The sequence below is a fragment of the Carassius carassius genome, chromosome 22 (assembly GCF_963082965.1).
Source record: "Carassius carassius chromosome 22, fCarCar2.1, whole genome shotgun sequence".
Classification (NCBI taxonomy): Eukaryota; Metazoa; Chordata; class Actinopteri; order Cypriniformes; family Cyprinidae; genus Carassius; species Carassius carassius.
The window spans coordinates 2,962,913-2,983,831 of NC_081776.1; the positions used below are offsets into that span (position 1 = coordinate 2,962,913).

General features: G+C 37.4%; 1 protein-coding gene across 5 annotated transcripts in view; it reads right to left on the reverse strand.

The window, feature by feature from the left end:
* Positions 1-201: 201 nt before the first annotated feature.
* The window catches only part of LOC132098683 (anoctamin-1-like), a 67,896-nt gene continuing 47,178 nt past the window's right edge, over positions 202-20,919 (reverse strand). For all 5 annotated transcript variants that reach the window (XM_059504810.1, XM_059504807.1, XM_059504808.1 and 2 more), the window contains 11 exons: positions 16,393-16,467; positions 16,097-16,298; positions 15,475-15,586; positions 15,240-15,297; positions 14,642-14,742; positions 8,826-8,971; positions 6,693-6,845; positions 6,535-6,587; positions 5,426-5,607; positions 2,715-2,820; positions 202-1,592 (listed from right to left, as the gene is read on the reverse strand). In XM_059504810.1, coding sequence (XP_059360793.1) covers positions 1,233-1,592; positions 2,715-2,820; positions 5,426-5,607; positions 6,535-6,587; positions 6,693-6,845; positions 8,826-8,971; positions 14,642-14,742; positions 15,240-15,297; positions 15,475-15,586; positions 16,097-16,298; positions 16,393-16,467 — 1,548 coding nt within the window. In that variant the 3' untranslated portion in view covers positions 202-1,232. The remainder of the gene's footprint in view (positions 1,593-2,714; positions 2,821-5,425; positions 5,608-6,534; positions 6,588-6,692; positions 6,846-8,825; positions 8,972-14,641; positions 14,743-15,239; positions 15,298-15,474; positions 15,587-16,096; positions 16,299-16,392; positions 16,468-20,919) is intronic.

A 20,919-nucleotide genomic window follows, 5' to 3' on the forward strand; every position in this document is an offset into this window, starting at 1 on the left:
AGTAAAGCAGGAAAAGCGAACAGAGGAGCAGCGTCTACTGGGTAAAGTAGGCTTTGTCAAGCTTTTGTTGCAATCATCAGGGTATTACAGTCTAACAAACAACCTGTGCGTTGCTAGAAGTCGAAAACTCAAGTGAATTGACCCCATGGGACTTGTAGCACAATGCCTTGAGGACAAGAAAGAAAATCCACTTGCGCATAATAGGGAATAAATATTTATTCTTCTTGCATGAATATTAAGTCCTATGAGGCATGGTGAATGATGACTTGATGGCCAGATGTTGGCACACAACATCCATCCATGATTCCTCCCTGGATGACAGTAACCCCCGCTCAACCTTCCCAAACCGGTGACGGCAAATTCATGTGAGGATTATATTTGACATGGCACAAAAAGACCAGCTGCTCCACAATCATAAATACAGCAAATGCTGTGCAATCTGAATCTACAGCCCTGCATTTTATCACAAGGAGGCATAGCATAAATACATGGACTGACAAATGTGAGTTTAATTACATATTGCCTTAATGTGTAACATTACGGCCTGGATCATTAAAAAGACAAAACGCCACATGTTTCACAGAATACGTCGCAGTATCACATTGAAATTGTGTTCTTTGAACCTTAATTTACTTATACGCATCATAGTCTTTATTAACCCATATTGATGAGAACTAATACAGCCTAGTGACGCTGTTACCTGAGAAGATGAAAGATTACTTGCCATTATATGCTACATCTTGTGGACAATGTGCAAAGCAGTTTGCATTTGGACAGCATATACAGATTGCGCAACATCACCAAATGCGTGCTGCTCTTTATGAGTTTGTGCCGACAAACATCCTCTCTCAAGAGCAGATCATGGAGAAAAAATGTGCATTTGAGAGGATCCTGCTTGTGTTCCAGTGAACGTCAGTGCATGTGGAATGATTGCATCTGCAAGCGGACCTACTGAAGCTCAAGTTTGCGTGCAGACGCGCCTCAAAATGGTATAGGAACATCTGAGGGTTTAAAAACCAGATGTGGAGCCTGCAAGACGGACATTCAGACTACAGTTCAGTGACCAAAAGGAGTGACCCCTCATTCTCTAGTACAAAAAAACAGGAACATAGGATCGAGGTCACCTGATTATTCCCAAAACTCAGAGCCTCAAACTTCAGCAAATCCTTACAATCCAGCACTCAGGCACTGAGAAATGCACTCAAGACTCATCTTCTCTCACCCGACTTCCCTCACACGGCCGTGTGTTGGGTGATGTTGCTTTGGGGAGACATGGACATCTGGCGGGTGAACTGGCTGAAGCTTGCGGCTCGGGGTCGGGTGCGAGGAGCCGGGGACGAGGTGGGAGGTAGCGGTCCGGGTTGGGTTTGCTGAAGAGGCAGTGAGGTCTGATCGGACACCTTCAGCTCTTCCTGCTGTTCTTGTGTCAGATCTCTGGAGAACAAGCTCTGGATCAGCTGCAACTTCTCCTTTTCTTCATTCAGGAAGACATCCACCAGAAGAGTCTTCTCCTTCTTCAGCTGCTCGCTGATGTTTTTGGGCACGTCGGGGATCACCCAGGCCACCAGCATGCTCATGGTTATTACCAGGTTCTGGAGGAGTGGGAGATGTATGAGTACACATATTTTCGCATACGCTTCAACCGGTGGGGCGCAGGAGATAATATACATCAGTGGCTGTGATGAAAACATATATTTCCATACAATAGATGGAGGATCTTTTACACACCAGGTAGCATTTCAGGTATTGGTGCTCTGCCAGTGAAAGGAAATATATATAGTATATATATAATATGCAATCCACAGTTCAAATGTTTAGGGTCGGCAAGATTTTTTAATCTCTTATGCTCACCAAGTCTGCAATTATTTGACCAAAAATAGTTCATTTTAAAATATTATTACAATTGCAATGAACTGTTTTATATTTGAAAATATTTTTAAAATGTAATTTATTTCTGTGATGCAAAGCTGAATTTTCAGCAGAAATCATGTGTATATGCTGATTTGCTCCTCAAGAAACCTTTCGTATTATTTAGCAATTTTGAAAACTGTATTCTGTAAATCTGTAAATGTTGGTGTATTTTTTCAAGATTTTTGTTAGAAATATAAATGATTAATTTAACGCACCCTTGCTAAATAAAAGTATCAATTTTCTTTAAAAAAATACATTTAGCTGCCCCCCAAACTTTTTAACAGTATGTCGTTTGAAGCCACACATAAGCTTTGTGTGAGGAAAATCCTGAATTTAAGACATTATTGATTGAAAAGCACATTTTTCTTGTCCTTTTTAAGAGCTTCACAGACGTTCACGATGAACTGTCATTCTGGAACGACACTTGGAATGAAATTAAATTTTTCAAGTAATGGTAACTATTACTTTTACAGTTTGGTTTGCTGTTTAATTAATTTCAATAGAATTAGTTTCCACCCACAGCTGCTGACAGTAGGACATTTCTACTGAGTTACAGCAATTATTTTGACCAGCATAAAGACTATTAATCCAAAAGTGCAAAGACTGCATCATTTTGATGTGGTTGAAGCTCCACGTTGCTGAGCTAGCTTTTGTGTGGCTTTTTCATTTGTTTGGTTTAGACTGAAAAAAGATGAACATTTATGTTCCTCCATTCATAGTCCCTTTCTGGCATTCATTAGGCGTAAAACTATTATATTTTAGCCTTTTAGATTGGGGATAATGGTAAAATAAGTAGCTTGTACCTGAAACAGTATGACGAAACCTAACCGAGCCGCAAGAATTGACCAGTACTGTTTGGAGAACTGGTAAGGCTCACTCGACCATGGTGGTTCTCTGTAGTCCTTGTACCTAAAATGAAGAAGAAAAAAACAGACATCCCAAGTTATTTAAAGCTATTTCGTCTCAGTGTGGATCATTTGCTGGTTGAAAATAAAAATAAACACATGGGCTACAAATGGCTACAAAGGGCAAAACAAAACAACAGCATTAAATTCATAGTACAAAAGAAGGAATCACATCTTTGTTTTTTATTTTAACAACTACTTTGTAGATTTTGTAGATTTCCTGTTGGGATGCAGTGATTTCATGCTGTATACAGTATAAGGGTGCATTTCCTACCAGGAAAAAACAATGTGCTTTCTCAATATAATTACCATTGGTTTCAGTTGGATTATTTTACTAGTGTAATGTATCTCCTAGTTGCAAGGCTTAATCATTAAACACCATTTTGTTATCGCAATGAAACGTATCTTTTCCCTGGTGTTGAATCTGTCAGCTATTTTGCAGACATACTGTGTGTGCTGACAGGTAACATAGTTGACAATTTCACCAGTGGAACTCATTATTTCAATGGCAGGCTTCATTTGGCCAACCAAATGTTATTTTCTTGACCATGGTTAACCTCTAATTTTAATATTTATTTGCAAACCATAACAATTTACCCAATGAACAATTAATATACTCCATGTCCAATGTCATGACAATATGTGAGATCAAATATATAAAAAAAAAATACCATAATGTGTTCAAAATATCACTAAAGAAAATGACATCACATTTTCAGAGGGGTTGTTTGGTATGGAAGCCCATTTCCGTCAGATTATAGAAAGAATTTTAATATAGATAGTCTTGACTTTAACATTTTTATTGATTATTTTGAACTTTTCAATTCAAAAAGTGGTCATTGCAACAACTGTAATTTAAGGGGCATAAAGGCAATTTCAAGAAAACTGAAAAACACAAAATATGTATGTGAGATTATAGTAAATCTCTTGGTGGATTTAAGTATACAATATTTCTGAAGAAAATTGTTAGAACAAAAAAATCATCAATCATGATCAATTTCATCAAATGGACATGAAATATACTCTAACTTATAGAATGAACATATATTTATAGTAGGAGGAGACAATCTTGCTCATGATGATTGAAAACTGAGCATATTTTGATCATATCCTGCAGACTTAATTCATTAAAACAGGCTATTCCCAGAAGTTTTGATTTCCTCTATTATATAACGAAAAGTAAACTCTGAGACCTTAATAACCCACTATAAAGTAATCTATGTGGAATGTGTCAGGCTGGTTTTAATTTCTTCAGACAGTCAGATATGTTCATCTGAAGACATGGTCTCTGGGGTGAAGTCCATGTTTGGTTATACAAGTCCAGAAAGGGCAAATATGGTGCAGTAAAAACATGGGCCTGATTTGTTCCTCGACCCTATTTTAAACAACTGACAAGCTTGCCCTCTTGCTCCCTCTCCATCTATCTGTCCTCTTAACAAACAGACTGAGGGTCAAAGGAACCCAGACATCAGATTGCCACTTCTCTTTGGTCTGAGTTGCTACAAACGAGCGTAATCTCATTCTCAACTGCTTGGAGCAGAAAAAGCAGACAGGTTCTGATAAAAGCACTTTTCTTGACATGCTTCGGATCTGTGTTGTGAAGGCCACCCGAGATAAGCAAAGTGGTGGTGAGATCTCACACTTCAGGGTGATGGAGTCCCATCTAGAGCTTTCTCTCCCTCTCTCTTTCCTCCACTTCAGTGTGAGGGTTAAACGCCGTTTGCTCTGGAAATAATTATAGTATTTCCAGAGAACTGATGAATGCAATTACTATCACTAGCTTCATTAGAAAACAATTTTTCACATTAAGAACGTTTACAAAACTACTTAGGCCCACACAGAACCTGTGCATGTTCTTCCACATTTCCTGCTCTGATTATGAAGGAAAATCCACAGAATTCTGTGGAACGATTCTGTAAAACACATTAAGAGTTACAGCTATCTCTAAAACATGAAAAAGGTGGATGACAGTTGGATTCTGCAGAAGTCTATCCACTAAAAAGCCCATAAGGAATTTGTGAGTGTGCAGTAGATTTCCAAAGAATCAGATATGCATGTCTGTTTGTTAAATATTGTGTCTAATTTGAGCTTTCAACAAAAAAACTGGCGAGCTACACTTTCTATGTGTTATCCAGTTCTTTGTAATTTACCGTTGAACTAAATACGGTGAACTGGATAGGCTGGTTGAGTGTTTATGCTGTAAAGATGTAAAAGAACCATTTGTTTTGCCCTCTTATCAGAGTTTACCACATGCAGAAGTGGAAAAATCTGATGAAGAATACGTACATGCAATCTCACCAGGCGCCGTTCAAGAGGATCAAGTATGTTCAGACCATAATAGCTTCGACATGTTTATTTCAGACATGATTTATAAGGTGCAAACGACAGGTCCTACGCTTGTTTACGGCCTGTGTGCTGTCCTACCAAGAACCATTTTGCTGTGTACAATCAGTTTGCTTGCAACTATTCAGTTTTGAACTAGATGTCCAAGTTGCATGTTTTATCAAAACAATAGGCAGCTGTGCATCACAGTAATTTTACCACAGGAAATGGATGTCCAATAAGTCGGTTGATTTATTATTGTTAGTAATATAATTCATTTTTCCAACCTGCAGAATGTAATGTCTTTGCCGAGACTGGAGACGGAAGGCACAGTTCCAGGTTTAAAGTTGCTGACGTTAAAATAAGAGAGCGTGTGGTTGATGAAGCCATGCATGGTCCCCGTCTCACTGTACATGTACTGGTAGACCAAGCGAGGGATGAAATCTGACGTGAAGGAGATGACAAAGGCCTGAAATTATAAAAGAACCAGTAAAAGATCAAAATATGTGAGAAAAATGTAAAAGCAAGAAATAGAACTTTTTTTTTTTTTAGTTATAGTTGCTATAGTTGCTAAAGCAGCAGTTCTCATTTTAATTTAGTTTAGCTTGATGTACAAAAATAACTAAAACTAGAATAAACAGGCATACAGTATAGGCATAACAGGAATATATAGAGGCATATTTACCAAAAAAAAACACACGAAAAATTACTTAAACTTTAACTAAAATGAAAACATTTTTTTATATAAAAAAATAATTCAAAATATTAATAAACAACTATAATGATACTAAAATAACACTCATCCAGACCACCAAGGAACACATAAAACTAAAAGGTAATCTTCATGCAGAGTGGTACCATTGGTAATGTGCGGCATTTAATTGGATTGGAGAGGTAATTAATAGCTGTAACATTAAACGAATACTTGATTTCCAAAAGAACAACACAGCTGGAGTCAAGATGTCGGGCTTCTGAGCAAATGTGGCTTTCTTAATAAAAGTTCAGAGAAAAACTGAAAGGTCTTTACCATAAGGCTTACTGGAATGCTCCTCTCATATTGGGAACATCCCATCTATTAAAATAAATCTGCTAGAGGTTTATCATTCAGTCTTAAGAAGGAGAGACATGCATGAAGCAAACCGTACAGGTGAAAGAACATCTGTACAGTGCTAAAAAGGCATAAATGTATTTCTTCCATGAATAATGAGAACCCAAGCATATAAATCTAAAGAATCTTAGTCATGTTAGTCTTCTGAAAACAATAAGAGGATCTCTTTAATAGTGATGCACCCTAGGGTCTTTAAGAATACCTCTATATGATTAACTTTCCATAAAGAGGACTTACTGTATATGACTAACATGTGGTAAGCAGCAGAGTTATATAACAGAAACTTACATTGATGATGACCGAGAACTTTCCCAAACCGCTCAAGATGTTGTACCAAATACCTGTGTGAGGAAACATTTCAGTTCAGAGATTAAATTAGTAGATCAGAGTATGATTAAGCATCCAAGTGAATAGTTGTAGTGTAAAGATTAATTCAAGGTTTTCACCGATATCTTTGGCCCTAATGGCATCTGGCCTGCGAAGCTCCGCAACAAACTTCTTGGCGTCGAGGCGGATCTCAATGATATTGTTTAAGAGAGCGAAGAGCGGAGCCAGCGGGAATGAGGCCACAAAGAGTGACACGAAACCAAACTGAATGACTGCAATATGGAAAACAAACAAACATGTAGATTACACGCTGAGACATTTGGAGTACAAATTTGAGTTTGATTGATGGAGCTATAAAATTGCTGACTATTACCAGACATTAAGGATTAAATATTGATTTTATACAGCCATTCAACAGTTTGGCGTTAGTAATATTTCTTAATGTTTTTGAAGTCTTTTATGCTCATGCATTTATTTTAGTAAAAACTGTAAAATTGTGAAATATTATTACAATTTAAAATAGCTGTTTTCTATTTGAATATATTCTAAAATGTAATTTATTCCAGTGATGCAAAGCTACATTTTTGGCACCATTACTCCATTCTTCAGTGTCACATGATCCTCCAGAAATCATTTTACTGTAATATGATGATTTGCTACTTAAGAAACATTTCTGATTATTATCATTATTGAAAACAGTCATTTTTAATCACGATTAATGAACAGAAATGAATAGAAAGTTCAAAAGAACAGCATTTATTTGAAATAGACATTATTTTTAAACAAAATAAAATCTCAATTAAATGCATTTTTGCTAAATAAAAGATAATTATTGACCCCAAACTTTTAAACTGTAGTATTGCTGAAAATAAATAAATATAAATAAATGAATAAAAATAGACTTATACAGTGTATGTGTACACATTTATAGATCAAATAACCACAAATCATAGTAACAATGGAAAAACCACTACTTATTTGATGTGCTGATTTTCTGGGAACAGGTGTCTTTCTACAGTAATTTGACATTACAAGCACGGGTGTCAAGCACAAAGCTGATTATTTGTCAATCAACAACATGTGCAACATAAGCCTAGAGGGAAACTGCATTTCCTTATTTGGCTTGATTGACACATGGCCTTTTTTTCTGTGCAGCATGCAAACTATGGCTTCGAGAGAGATCAGGCTGGAGGATATCCTACATAAACATCCATACGAGTGGGTCTCATTCCCCCGCTCTCACTGAGAATACAGTATCTTTCACAGTGTGCGGGTGGTGATCTCCCTCCAGTGTTATTACTTAAGGACTTGAGGTTATTTTCAGTTTCTCCCCAATCGTTTCTTTGATTCGAAGAGTCTCATAAGTGTTTCTTGTATGAAGAACATGAAAAAAATGAAAATCTGTTTTACTTGGCAGTGGATTAAAGCATCCATACATTTCCAAGAAAAGACTAAGGTGCAGGTTTTCTCTTGCACAGGTCTCTGATAGACAGTTATGTAACTCGCCTGCACTTCAGGGACTAACCGGTCCTACATCAAACCGCTCAATCAACAATCACGATAGGGAACCGTAATAAACTCCACAGATCATATAATTACAGAATTAAGCTCTTGTTGTGTACCTGCGTTAAATTTTATGTAGCAAAACAAACAAATAAAAAAACTATTGACAACAGAGCTGTTTCGAAACAAAGTGCTTTCAAATCAAGGTAAAATAAACTTTTTTTTTTTTTTTTTTGGCAGACGTGTCAGGAAACATCTTTCGCCGTCTTAGCTCTCAGCATAATTGTGTTGTATAAATGTAGGATGAGTAATAGTAATTCAAGTTTGCATTGGTGTTCAGATGTTTAACTTTGCTGTTTACCCACTAGGCTTTCAAATCTTTTACAGACGCCTTCATGCCAACTTACATAAACACTCAGTCAGTTGTGTATCACCGTAAGCCACATGCTAGCGAATGAAGGCCCTTTCCCGATTGTAAACACAGCTGCAAAACAAATGCTTGGTCTACTGGCCCAATTCAATGTTCATTCATAATTCTGAGCATTAAAATGAATCACAAACTTTAATAACTGAGCATCTTTCTTGAAACACTGGGGAGTGTCTAATCCAGAGACCTGTGCATGACTCCGATAACAAATCCTGCGGTTCTAGCTAAAGGGGATGAATTTGATTAACTAGATGTTTTCTCAAAGCACTTCACCCTGAGGATGCTTTACTTCTGCTTTTACACAGAGTGGAGTGTCACTCACTCATCTCCATGTATTCAGGTGTGAGTCCGTCAAAAGGCTCCAGGTCGTAGTCTAGGTGCCACTGCTGGCGGCGACCCGGCTGCTCCACAATCTCCTCGGTTGCCCCCTCTTTGTCCTTGAGTGTACGGCACAACTTCTTCAGCTTTCTAAAGCGGGAAATGAGAGGAAGAAAGAGAGCGAGACAGAATGTAAACACACAAACCGCTGCTATAAACCTGACCTTGCAGCTAAAACCACCCAGATTTGATAGTGTGTCAAGTGTCAGGAATTGCATGCAGACATATTGTGTGCTTTGTTTATATTTACATAAATATTACTATTGCTTATACTGTAGTTGGCGATTTTTCAAAAGCAAAACAACTGCACTTTTGCACACTTAACCACACGCAGGTGCATACAGGTGACAGACCGATATGTCTGATACACACATACACAGAAGACTCGGAAGAGCTCTCTGGAAAACTCATTATCTGTTCACTTTGTTTTGGATTTTTCTTCAAACTGCACAGACTCAAGACTGTCTTTTACAGCCTGGTTACAAGAAAATACTATGATCAAATTGAATGCTAAACTCTACAGCAAATATGTTGATTAGTCAGACAATAAAGAGCCAATTTAATATCTCAATTCAATGCTAAAACACACAGACAGCTTGACTAGTGATTCTACATGTTATAGTTATAACTCAAAAGCAACCGACAATACCTAAAAGAGCCAGTGGAGATCACTGGACCCTAAAGTGACCATATCTAACTCCCAAAGTGTTTAAAGTTATTCCACAGTTAAAAACAATCCTCTCATAAAGCAGTCTGGGATTTCAAAAACACAAAAGAAAGGTTGCTTACATGAGTGAGTTTTGAAAATTAGGAAAATAAGCACATGTTGTAATATTCTAAAGCTCAGTGTAACAGGATATACTGTATATAATCATAAAAGCATACCAGCAAACATTTTAATTACAATTTATTTACTATGCAATCGCAACATAATTTTGATCCAATTTAACCTGAGGCTTTATTCCAAGTCATTAAAATGCTCTAGGTTCAACAAGGCTTTGTGTTTGGAGAATCCTCATCAGAAAAGCAAGAGAGAAAGCATGACAGCTTACATTGGACTGGCCAAGTGGACGAAATGGCCCATGTGGTCCATCCGTCTATAGCCTATTAACGCTCCCAATAAAACCCTCCAAATGCATCTGCTGCATTATTTAGTCTCCAAAACTACAGCCTTTTCCAGCACATTACTTTTTAATGCACACCTTTGTATCATAAGTGCTTTCCTCCATCTGTGATAAAGCTCTCATTTACCAGCTGTTGGAATGCATTTGCATTTGAGAATGCTCATAAAGTCACATGCAAAAAAATCCTATTGGAGAACAACAACTTGTCAACGACAACTAAAACAGACTTTAAAGGGATAGGTCACCCATAAATGAAAATTCCGTCATCATTTAATCACACTTGAGTTACTTTCTTTAGAAGAGAAACTACTTTGAAGAATGTAGGTAACCAAACGGTCGATGGTAGCCACTGACTTCCATAGTATTTTTTTTCATACTATGGAAGCCAATGACTACCAAAAATTGTTTGTTTACCCAAAAATTCAAGTCTGTCAACATTTATTCACCCTTTAGTTTCTTCTGTTGAACACAAAAGAAGATAGTTGTTATTAAGAGTAGCCCTTGACTTCCATAGTAATTTTATTTTCCCATAATAATGAAGTGGCTACCGTTTTTTCACCCAAAAATGAAAATTCTGTCATCATTTATTCACCTTTAAGTTTATTTCTTCTGTTGTACATGAACACAAAAGTAGACACTTTGAAAATGTTGGTTACCAAACAGTTGCCAGTACCCATTGATTTCAGTAGTATTTTTTCCGTACTATGAAAGTCAATGGCAACCATCAACTGTTTGGTTACAAATAGGGCTGTCATTTTTGTGAAAAAATCATTTTCGATTTTTAAGACATAAGTGTTCATTGAATCGATTGTAAATCGATTTTCCATGTCTAAAAAAAAGATGTTTCCTTTTTCAACGTTAAATAACGGACGAACGTAAAGAGAGCGCTGGAAACACACAAGTCAGCAATATTTCTTATTTATTGGCATGAAAGAAAAATATCACTGCAGGCTTCAACCTGGCTGCATGCTTGCTTTATGCAATTCAAAAATCTCCAAGATTATTTTAAATAATGATTCAATCCATTTCAAACAACTGTTCAAAAAAATGTAACTTTAAATGGACTTGAGAACAGGCCATGTGTGTTTTTTTATTGAACATAACCGACACTTAGGCTAGACGGCACTAGGCAGGCATAATGAAATGTGCAAAAAGGCTATACCGATTACAAACTATTGGACAGGTAACGTTAAACAAGTCGATCAACATTTTCGGGGTCCAGAGCAGAGCGTTTTTTATTCACTATATGTCCAGCTGTTGAGAAGACGCGCTCCGACCGCACTGATGTCCCAGGGACACTCAGGTACAGCTGTGCAAGGTGGGGGTATTACTGCCAATTTTACATCACAAAAGCTGGTCGCTGTCAGCAGGGCCGGCTTTGCCGACAGGCGACACAGGCGGCCGCCTTGGGCGCCATCTGCTGGACGGGGCGCAAAATTGCAAAATTTAAAAAAAAAAAAAGTTAATTAAATGTATGTATCGTATTATGAAAGCTGCGCACACGCTGTACATTTTTACTGTGCACTGTCCACACACTGCTTGTATTTGTCCATTTCTTTTACTAGATTTACAATCCTAAAAAACGACTGACAGGCAGCTGTCAAACTCAGCTGCTCAGCAACCGGGAGTGGGGGGGGGGGGTGGCTCTCTCGCCTCTCGCCTTGGGCACCAAATAACCTAGAGCCGGCCCTGGCTGTCAGCTTGCAATGGTCTTTTCATAACTCAGAATCTCCTGTAACTAGATGCGCGAATGAGGCTAATTCGCGTCTACCGCGCCGCAAGACCTCCAGACACACGTAAACGCATCTTTACATTGACTTAACATTGAAATAATTCGTGCCAGACGCTCTATTCGTGTTTGGTGTGAACGCAGCATAAGAGGTCGCTTTCGACGTCACTGGCGCGTAAAATTGCTGGTATTTTCTGTCTAGCTTTCGCAAGCCATACTGCACTTTCGGAACTCTTTATTTTCTTTTTCTGCTTGTTTGTGAGTTTTGTTATATTTGCTATATTTTTTAATTGTTGAATTATTTTAAAATTTTAAAATTATTTAACAAATTGAGGGTGAGTAAATGACGGAATTCATTTTTTGACTAACTGTCCCTTTAAAAAGACACCCTTTTGAAAATATACGTCTCTGTTTTTAGCATGCACAGTAGTATAATATAGTATTACAGCATTGGTCTGTGGGGAGATTAGATTGTTTAAGTAGGTCAGGTCTCTGCGTGAGGGGGATAATCGAGTCATTCTGACCTCCATCATGGTACATTTGCACCAAAGTCCACTTTTGTGAATATTTATAGACCTGAACATGAAAATGGGTTTGACTCAGTTCTCCTCTCATGGGCCTAATATTGCTTTTTTTAATTTGCATTCTTAAAAGAACTACTTTTGCACTCTGAGGTAAAACTGAGAGATTTAAAGTACATTTGCAATGACAACTTTACAGAACATGCCAAAGATAGGAGTGTTTTACATGCTCACACATGGTTTACAACGAGAGGAAGAGCAAAAAAAGACAGAGCTGCCATAAAGGACTAGTTATTTGGATTAGCTGTCAATCAACTCAGCAACAAGTTGCTATTGTAGCTCATAAAAAGACATTTTAGGGTTGCACTCTATGATTAAGCTTAGCACAGCAAGGGAACAAAAGGCATTCAGTTCTTTGAGTGTTTCTGGCTAGCTGAACATGTTCATTTAAATTTACCAAAATGCGTGACAAAGTTGTGGAGATAAAACACTCTCTGTCATGATAAATCATAAATGAAAGCATTCATGTTTATCAGATAAGTCACAAGCAACTGAATGTGTCATTCATCAAAGCAATCTTTGTGGAAATGGATATAGAGAAAAAAAACTGGTGTTCTTGTGAAGGATGAGGAGATATAGGCTAAAAAGGGATTTCCGCAAAACGGAAAGTCCACAACTCACCCATTTCGCCACCCAGGGGAAATCATGTCCCAGATTTTTGCAGTCGTCTGCTCATGCTTTAATGCATGCATGCCACACAGGCACTTTGCAGCACAAATGGCACCTGTGATGATTTGCCTTTTTATATGCGCTGCAAGTACAGACTTTATTCCATGTATGCCATCAACATCAGTCATACTGATTTGCATTTTAACCATTCATTAATGACGTGATGCACCACTTGTGCAAACAAGTGAAACGAGACAGCTTATTAGTGTACAAGGAGAGGCGTGTCAGAAAGTTTGTCTGCGTGCAAAGAGGGAGCAAATGAAACTGAATAAAGAAAAAAAACTGCAAAATAAGTCAGAAAGGCAACAGAGCAGAAAGTGAGAGCAAAGCCTGCCTCACTATCCTGGGATTTCCTGGTCTATAAACCAACTTCGGCAGGAACAGTTTTTATCGTTTAACTGAAGGAATGATCTTTCTAAGGCTGGGCTATTCAATAATCCGGCCCGCCAATCATCTTCATCCAGCCCGGGAGAAGAGTCGTACACACTCCTCGAATTGTTTTGCCATAATTAGTTTGTCCACAAGGTGTCAACACTGGCCCGGGCCGTTGTTTTACAGCCGAAAAAGTAAAGGAATACACTCACCGACAAGCGCTCATGTGACGGGATTATGAGATATCCGCAACTCTGGTTTAAATGAGTATAATATGGAGTTTGCGTTCAACTTTCCACATATGCTGAGCCGCTTCAGCAGACAAAAACGCGCGCAGTTAAATGAAAATGATGCGGTTATTGCGAGTCTTGAGTGAGTCCTAAATGATGGTAAAATGTTGTGAGAAAAGCAAATGTGTGTGTCAGATCTGCCGCATGTGCATCAGGTTTAAAGAGATAGCGCTGCTTTTAAAGTGAAACCTGATGAAGTCTTTCATTGATGTAAATCAAAGAACAAAAGAAAAAGGAGAAATCACTTCACTACTTCACTAACTTTTGTAGTTTGAATAAAGATTAATTAACATTCATTTTATATTAGTTTATACATATACAATTTGTAGTTTATGTCAAGACTGTTTTAAGTTCACTTAAATTAAAAGTTGTCATATTTTTCAGAGCCTATTAAGTGTTAAAAATAACTGCTTTCAATTATACCGTAATATTGAAAGGCTATAATTATTGGCAAAAAATTGAGGGAAAATTAATTGAATAGAGACATCAGTAACAATACTGGTATCAATGCCATTAGACCTTATTTAAAATATACCATATTTAAGTTGTTTATTCATTAATTTGGAGGTTCAATGTGAAATTACAATAACATAAATATATTAATGTGCAATTTATCTAAATTAATTTCATTAAAAAATGTGTGATTGATTAGTTATTTTTTTAATTGATTGACAGCACTAATGTTAACCTTTCAAAGGTGTTATTGTTGGTATAATATTTGTTTATTTTAAAGCTGAATATGCTTTTCAATTTAATTTCTTATTTTATAGCCCCCCCCCCCTATTTTATTCTTATTTTACAGACCCCCCCCCCCCCCCCCCCCCCGTTGAAATGGATGCCCCGTCCCGGCCCCCTTCAAATTTTCACTTTGATAATCTGGCCCTCAAACGAAACTAATTGAATAGCCCTGTTCTAAGGTTTCCAGATAAAAAAGATATTGTGTTTAGTGGTAGAGCGTGTTTTTATGAGATACACAAAGAGGAGTGGGAACTTACGGAATGCCGATCTCAAAGATGTTATTCTGAATAAGCTGCTTTCCCAACATGATGATACTGAGCTGGATACAGAGTTCAATTAGACAGCCTCCAGGAGCACACTGGGAAGAAACGTAAAAGTTGTTTTGACAGTGTCATGATGAGTACAGTCGCAAGATTTTTTCTGATGGGGGGTTCAGATATATATATATATATATATTGACAGAAACAAAATTCTAAAACATTAATTACATTAAAACATCACTTTACTCTACAGTGCAGATTCTAAAAATGCGTTCAAAATATCAGTAAAAATTATCACAATACTAAAATTACACTGATTGGTACAACTGATAAATTACAATACTAATATTTTTGCCAGCCTTAATTTCTTCATTTTCAAATTAAACTGAGCTTTTATTTTAGTGGAAGGCTCTTTTGTTGACAAGAACACAGTTCTTCGCTTTCCCGTGCATAAATTAAATCAGAGCTCTGCCTTTGCAGTAAGCCGTAGCACGATTTGGGATATAGTATGACTCGTCATGCAGACCTAATGTTGAACATGAATTTGTAGTGCTAACAATCACACAGGATGTTACAAACGGTAAACAGTACTCACCTCTTCCATACGGTAGTCATTGAAGACATAAACATAGTTACCGGGGTGGCCTGCAAACCTGTAAACAAACAAAAAAAATTACAAGTAAGGGTCACATGTTTTTTCTGCAGTCAGACTTCAGGTTTACTGTGCTAGAGGCTGAGTATGTGTGAATCTATGTGCTTTTCTCTTCCTGCAACAATTAACTATGGTGGATTTGAGCAATCCTGTTTTGGGACTGAACCGGTCCACATACCTCCCTTTGAAGAAGGCCACGTAGAAGATGGGCGCATAGGCATTCATGAACTTCAGGAGGAAAGCTTTCAGAATCAGACGCTCCTCGAAGATGGTCTCCGTTTTTGGGATCTCTGCAGACAAACGAATGAAATTATTTTAGACAGTGATTTTAGCTATACATTGACCATATTTCAATGCATCCATTAGACTCAAAAAAACTAAAAACTAATCCAAAATTCCAGTAAGTCTTGTCAAATATATTAATAAAGCATGAATTGGTGAGTTTGAAAGTAGGTTAAAGCATCAGGGTGAGTCAGGCTGCATGTGGTCAGACTTTAAGAGTGAAAATAAACGAAGTACAGGAAAATCTATCTTATTCATGAGATGATAACACATGCTTTCTCCGTTTCCTTCCTTCCCTACATATCCACAGAGACACTCATTTATTAAAACGTCTCTTAAGGAAATCTCGGTGATGGCTAACTGACGAGCTGCTTTATCTCCAGTGTCCCTGGAGTGGCTCAATCAAAAATTCATGTCAAGTGGGTGGGCAAATAAGGGAAGAAGGACATCAGAAAGAAGGGAAGTTGACTATAAGTCATAATTTAGCAAAAATACTGAGGCATGTGGTAAAACCTCACCCAGTTCTGTGAGCCAGGAAGCCACCATGCCATAGATCTCATCCAGGATGAGGATGACCACCAGGTTGATGATGACGGCAGTGGCTGTGACGGTCACCCGTAAGCTGGACTTGACTTCTGGATCCGGACTCATGGCCATTATGGCAGAGATGGTGATGCGGTAGATGATGACACTGAAGACGGCAGAGAAAGTCACTCCAAACTACATGGAAAAAGGAACACATGTAGAAGTAGAAGAGAAATTAAATATGGACAAGCACAAATACGTTGCACCAGACAGGAAGGCCAAAGCTTACCATGAACAGAATGGAGGAAATGTTGATTAAATATCCAGACAGTCTATCCCTCCATGTTAGCTTCTCATGTCCAGTCTGTGAAGAGAGAAAGACATTTAAGGTGACTAATGGAAGTAAGCATGCATGTGTTTCTGTTTTTCTAAGAGCTATGCCAAAAAAAAAGAATTTGCATTTTTTTTTTTTTTTTTACCACATCTGACTCAGTAGCCTATTGTGGAAATAATTTGGCTGCCCACTTGTAAAAACATGAAACATTAAGGCCATTACCATCTGGCCGCCTTCTTAAAAAAAAATGCAGGATTTTCAAAAGTATGTGAAATATGTAAAGTTTGCGCACAAGATTGTTTACACACCGGCCTGTTATTATTTCCACACCCCTAAACATGATGCAGCACAAAACAAAACATGATTGGTTGCTTTAATTGTCAGTCGTATGGCCTCTTGGGCGGTCCTTGGCCATTCAAAGGGGCCAAAGTGTGTCTACGCGAGACTACCTCTAGAAAAACTTCTCTGCATTTTGTACATTGCAACACTTGTACAAGTGACAGATCATATCTCAAAAACATCCGGCCAACAAGGAGAACCTATTTTAATGACCAAAACAAACTGAATATGCCTCCTTTTGCATTTAGATCAAACCTAATGGAGCCAAAAACAACATCAACAGCGTGCACTAAACTTGTCTACACAGGCAACAGTGGATTCAGGGTGATCCTGTTCCCATTGGGGTAAGTCTTTCTTCACTGTCAAGCTTTGGACAGCAGATCAGGAGGAATGTTCTTCTGAGGTATACATGTTAGATGACCAACAGGAGAAACATTTATTATTTTTCAGTTCTGTGGAAATCACAGTGAAATTAATTATCAGGCCACAGGAATGTTAAACGGCAGATTATGTTCCTTTTAAGTCCTAGAAAAATGTCATTACAAAAGCATCATTATAATCGAAAGAGTGTTTGACAAGCAGTCTGAGCCAGTTTTTCTAAGAAACAAGGGCAGAGCACAAATAGTCCTTACTGTTTACTAACTGCAGCTGTTATCTAAGGCGACATCAATACTGAAAGGAAACCTCAAAAATGATTGATTTAATGCCCTTTCTCTAAACAATCTGAGGTCATGCCATTTAGCTTTATACTCCAAAATGCACAAGAATACAAAGCGCACATAAACATAAGGTGAAATAGTTTGTTTTTAATTAGATAGAATGGTTATTGATGCTTTTAAGTAATGAATAAAACATCTTCCTCAACTTTGTTTTGCAGGATATATGCCTTATCTGTGCATGATATAAGCAATGCTGCATGATTGTAATTTGGCCAAAATGCAGCTTCATTACCTGCTGGGAGCAGACTTTGCATTTGGAGTGTGCCTATATATTGCTGTCTAGTTATAAGGTTTGAAACAAAGCCCATCTCAAACTTGTTGATGTATGATTTAGAGGGTTTTGCAAGAATCCGGTAACAAATGCAGTCAGTGAGTTGACAACAGTTTAAAAAAAATCGACCTCTCGCAATTGGGCTCATAATGAGTCAAACAGCACCACCTAGCACAGTGTGTTACTAAACCTTGGCTCCCAGGAAAAGCCACAGAGTGTAACAGTCACAGCCTTCGAGATGCCACAGCTTTAGGGTCTCCAGAATAATGAATGTGGATCACGCAATTGTGCCATTAATCATGATTCACAGACTTGGCTCACAAAACCTCACCTAGTAATGAGAGGATCTACTGTAGGACTGCAGTCTCACCTGACTACTGACACACTCCTACTGACCTGTACTGACCTGACTATCTTTATTAAGATAGCTGATGCCATTTAGTGACCGGCTCTGATCCCCTCTTAAAATGTAACTTTGTGTGATGCATTAATATCTAAACGGGCCAAGCTAATGGGAAGCCTCACTGTATTTGGGACAAGGACATGTAGAGATGCATATTTGAAGCTAATGCCACGATTATGCTGTGAGGTGACAAAAGTGTGTAATAAGTAGGCCCATATCAGATCTGTGCAATTCTTTTTATTTTTATGCTGATTTGTAAAGGAAAATCTGTGTAATGGTTGTAAATATGGTAAAATATGTTGGGGCCAAAGGATTTGTAGCATTTTACAAATGTGGGCCATTTGAATTCCGCTGAGGATTTCTGCAGGAGCAGATTCCGTGCAAGCTTAGCAATATATAACAATAACAAAAGCTGCCTGGCAAAACAATGCAGACGAATGCATTCATAATTTATGCAATCAGCCACATCATAAAACTGTAAAAACAGAAAAGGAGAGGGAGGAAGAAGACAGATGGTATTGGTTTTAAATAATTAACACTTTTTTTATTTTTAAATTGCAGATTTGATAAGTATAAAATGGACGCAGAAATTCAAAGTCAGAATATTTGCCTAAAAACATTAAATTGATTAAATGTATACCTTGAATGCAATTTGGATAAAAACAATCTGCCAAATGCATAAACAAATTGTTTTTATTTAATTTATTTATGTTTAAGCCTTTGAAATTGACTGATGAAATCAAGAATCTAGGAGATTTACTCATTTAAGAAAGTTTGATCAACACGTGTGGTTCACGTGTGGTCATATGTTTGCGTGACACTGGTCCGAGAACAGCAGTCCATATCTTTCTGTTATATACTGGCTATAGATCAGTGGATTCATTTAACAACTCAGGTTGGGCACTGCACAGATGCTCCTGCATACAACAGCTGTCGGAGAATAATCACTTCCACTTTTTCACAAACCTCTTTGTCTTTTATTTTGGCTGTCTAAAGGTTTCTTGCAGAAATGTTACTCAAAAGACTTCATGGTTCTTTAACATCCATTGAACCTTTCCACTGCACAAAAGGTTCTTTAAAGTAGAAAAAAAGTCATTTAGATTGTTAAAATGTTTTTCACAGTGAGAAAAAAATGGTTCTTTAAGAACTGTTCACTGAAAGGTTCTTTGTGGTACCCAAAATGGTTCTTCAATGGAATCTTTACAAAAATCTTTCGTAGCCTTTATTTTTAAGATTGTATAGGGGAAAGCGGAGCACAGAGTAACATTTGTTGACTTTCTCAGCTTGTGTACATCCACACGGGGTTCAGAATATACTTTTTTATCCAAAGTAATTTTACACTTGTCTAGTATAAATATGCCATTTTGTTGTATATGCGTTTCTCTTTATCTACCCTCAAAAAATGGAAGTGACATGTAACAACATGCCCCAGAGTTGGGGTACATTGTAACATCTAAGGGGCAAGTTGTAACATGACCATATGACAGCTTAAAATGTTATCTGATCGAATGAAAAAAATATATACCTGAAACAAAATATTGGCATTTTGTAAGAATTAAAAATAATCTGATTTTAGAGTTTGACAATGAACACATTGCAATCAATACATTTATATTAAATTAACCAAACATTGACAGTCAGTCTTTATTAACCGGTTTCTCATTGTCATAGAATAGCACATTGTAACACAGTTACAACATGCCCCATCTGTGCAAGTGAATTTAAAACTGATTAGTGTCTTCTGCTAGTTATCAAAGCATTAAAAAACAATAAATGATCATAAACTGAGAGATAACAGATTGCAGATTAAAATAATAGCAGATCGGTCTCATTTTAAATGAATTAAAAAAACTGAGATTAAAAATGTACTTGTGTCAGAATTTAAATTTTACTATGGTGAAATAAACGTTCAGTGATATCTTCAAAAGATATTTGAATTTTGCCGCACATTTTTTTCTATATAATGTTAATATTGGAAATATTGTTTATAATGGAAATATTATATAAGTTCTTTGGGAGATTAGTGACAGGATCACCAGTGTGGGGATTTCCTCCACAGCCATATGTCGCTTTGCAGAGATGCCGTGTTCACATTGACGTCACCATACACCCCGTTCTCTCAATCCCACCCCACCCCCTCTGCCCTCCAAACATAGTGTAAGCCAGAGTAGAAAGAGAACAAGTACCGGAACAACACCAGTGCCCACGCTAGCAACCGAGAACATGTAAGCTGCCACATGCACAATACAGAAAACATTGCATTTGTGTTAGAATTACACAAAGCCTACAAGCGAATATTTCAGGCTGGTGGACTGACAAACGTATTTGCAGTGTATTTATCTAAGAAAGTTCTGGTAATACAAGGTAGCTACATGGGGTAGAGTCAGGGTTAGTACCTAGTTATAACATAGTTATTGCAATTACTATAATATGTATATACTATGTACATGAGGAACAGGACTGTAAAATAAAGTGCTACCCAAGATTCTCTGAATACAAGGGTTATTATTTTAGATAGTTTTGCTTCTCAAGTAAATGTATCTTGCTTTAAGTATATTCAGCATAAAGGGTTTTGCAGTACATTTAAGGGCCAGTAAATCTGATCCGAGAAGAACAGTTGTTTACTTGCTACTACCTCAATCTTATATCTTTTGGATATCCAAGATTTCATGCCACAAACCTTTCAGTCTTTGGCCACAAAGAGTTTTAACCATTTTGACCCAGAGTGAATGGAATTGAATGCCGAATTA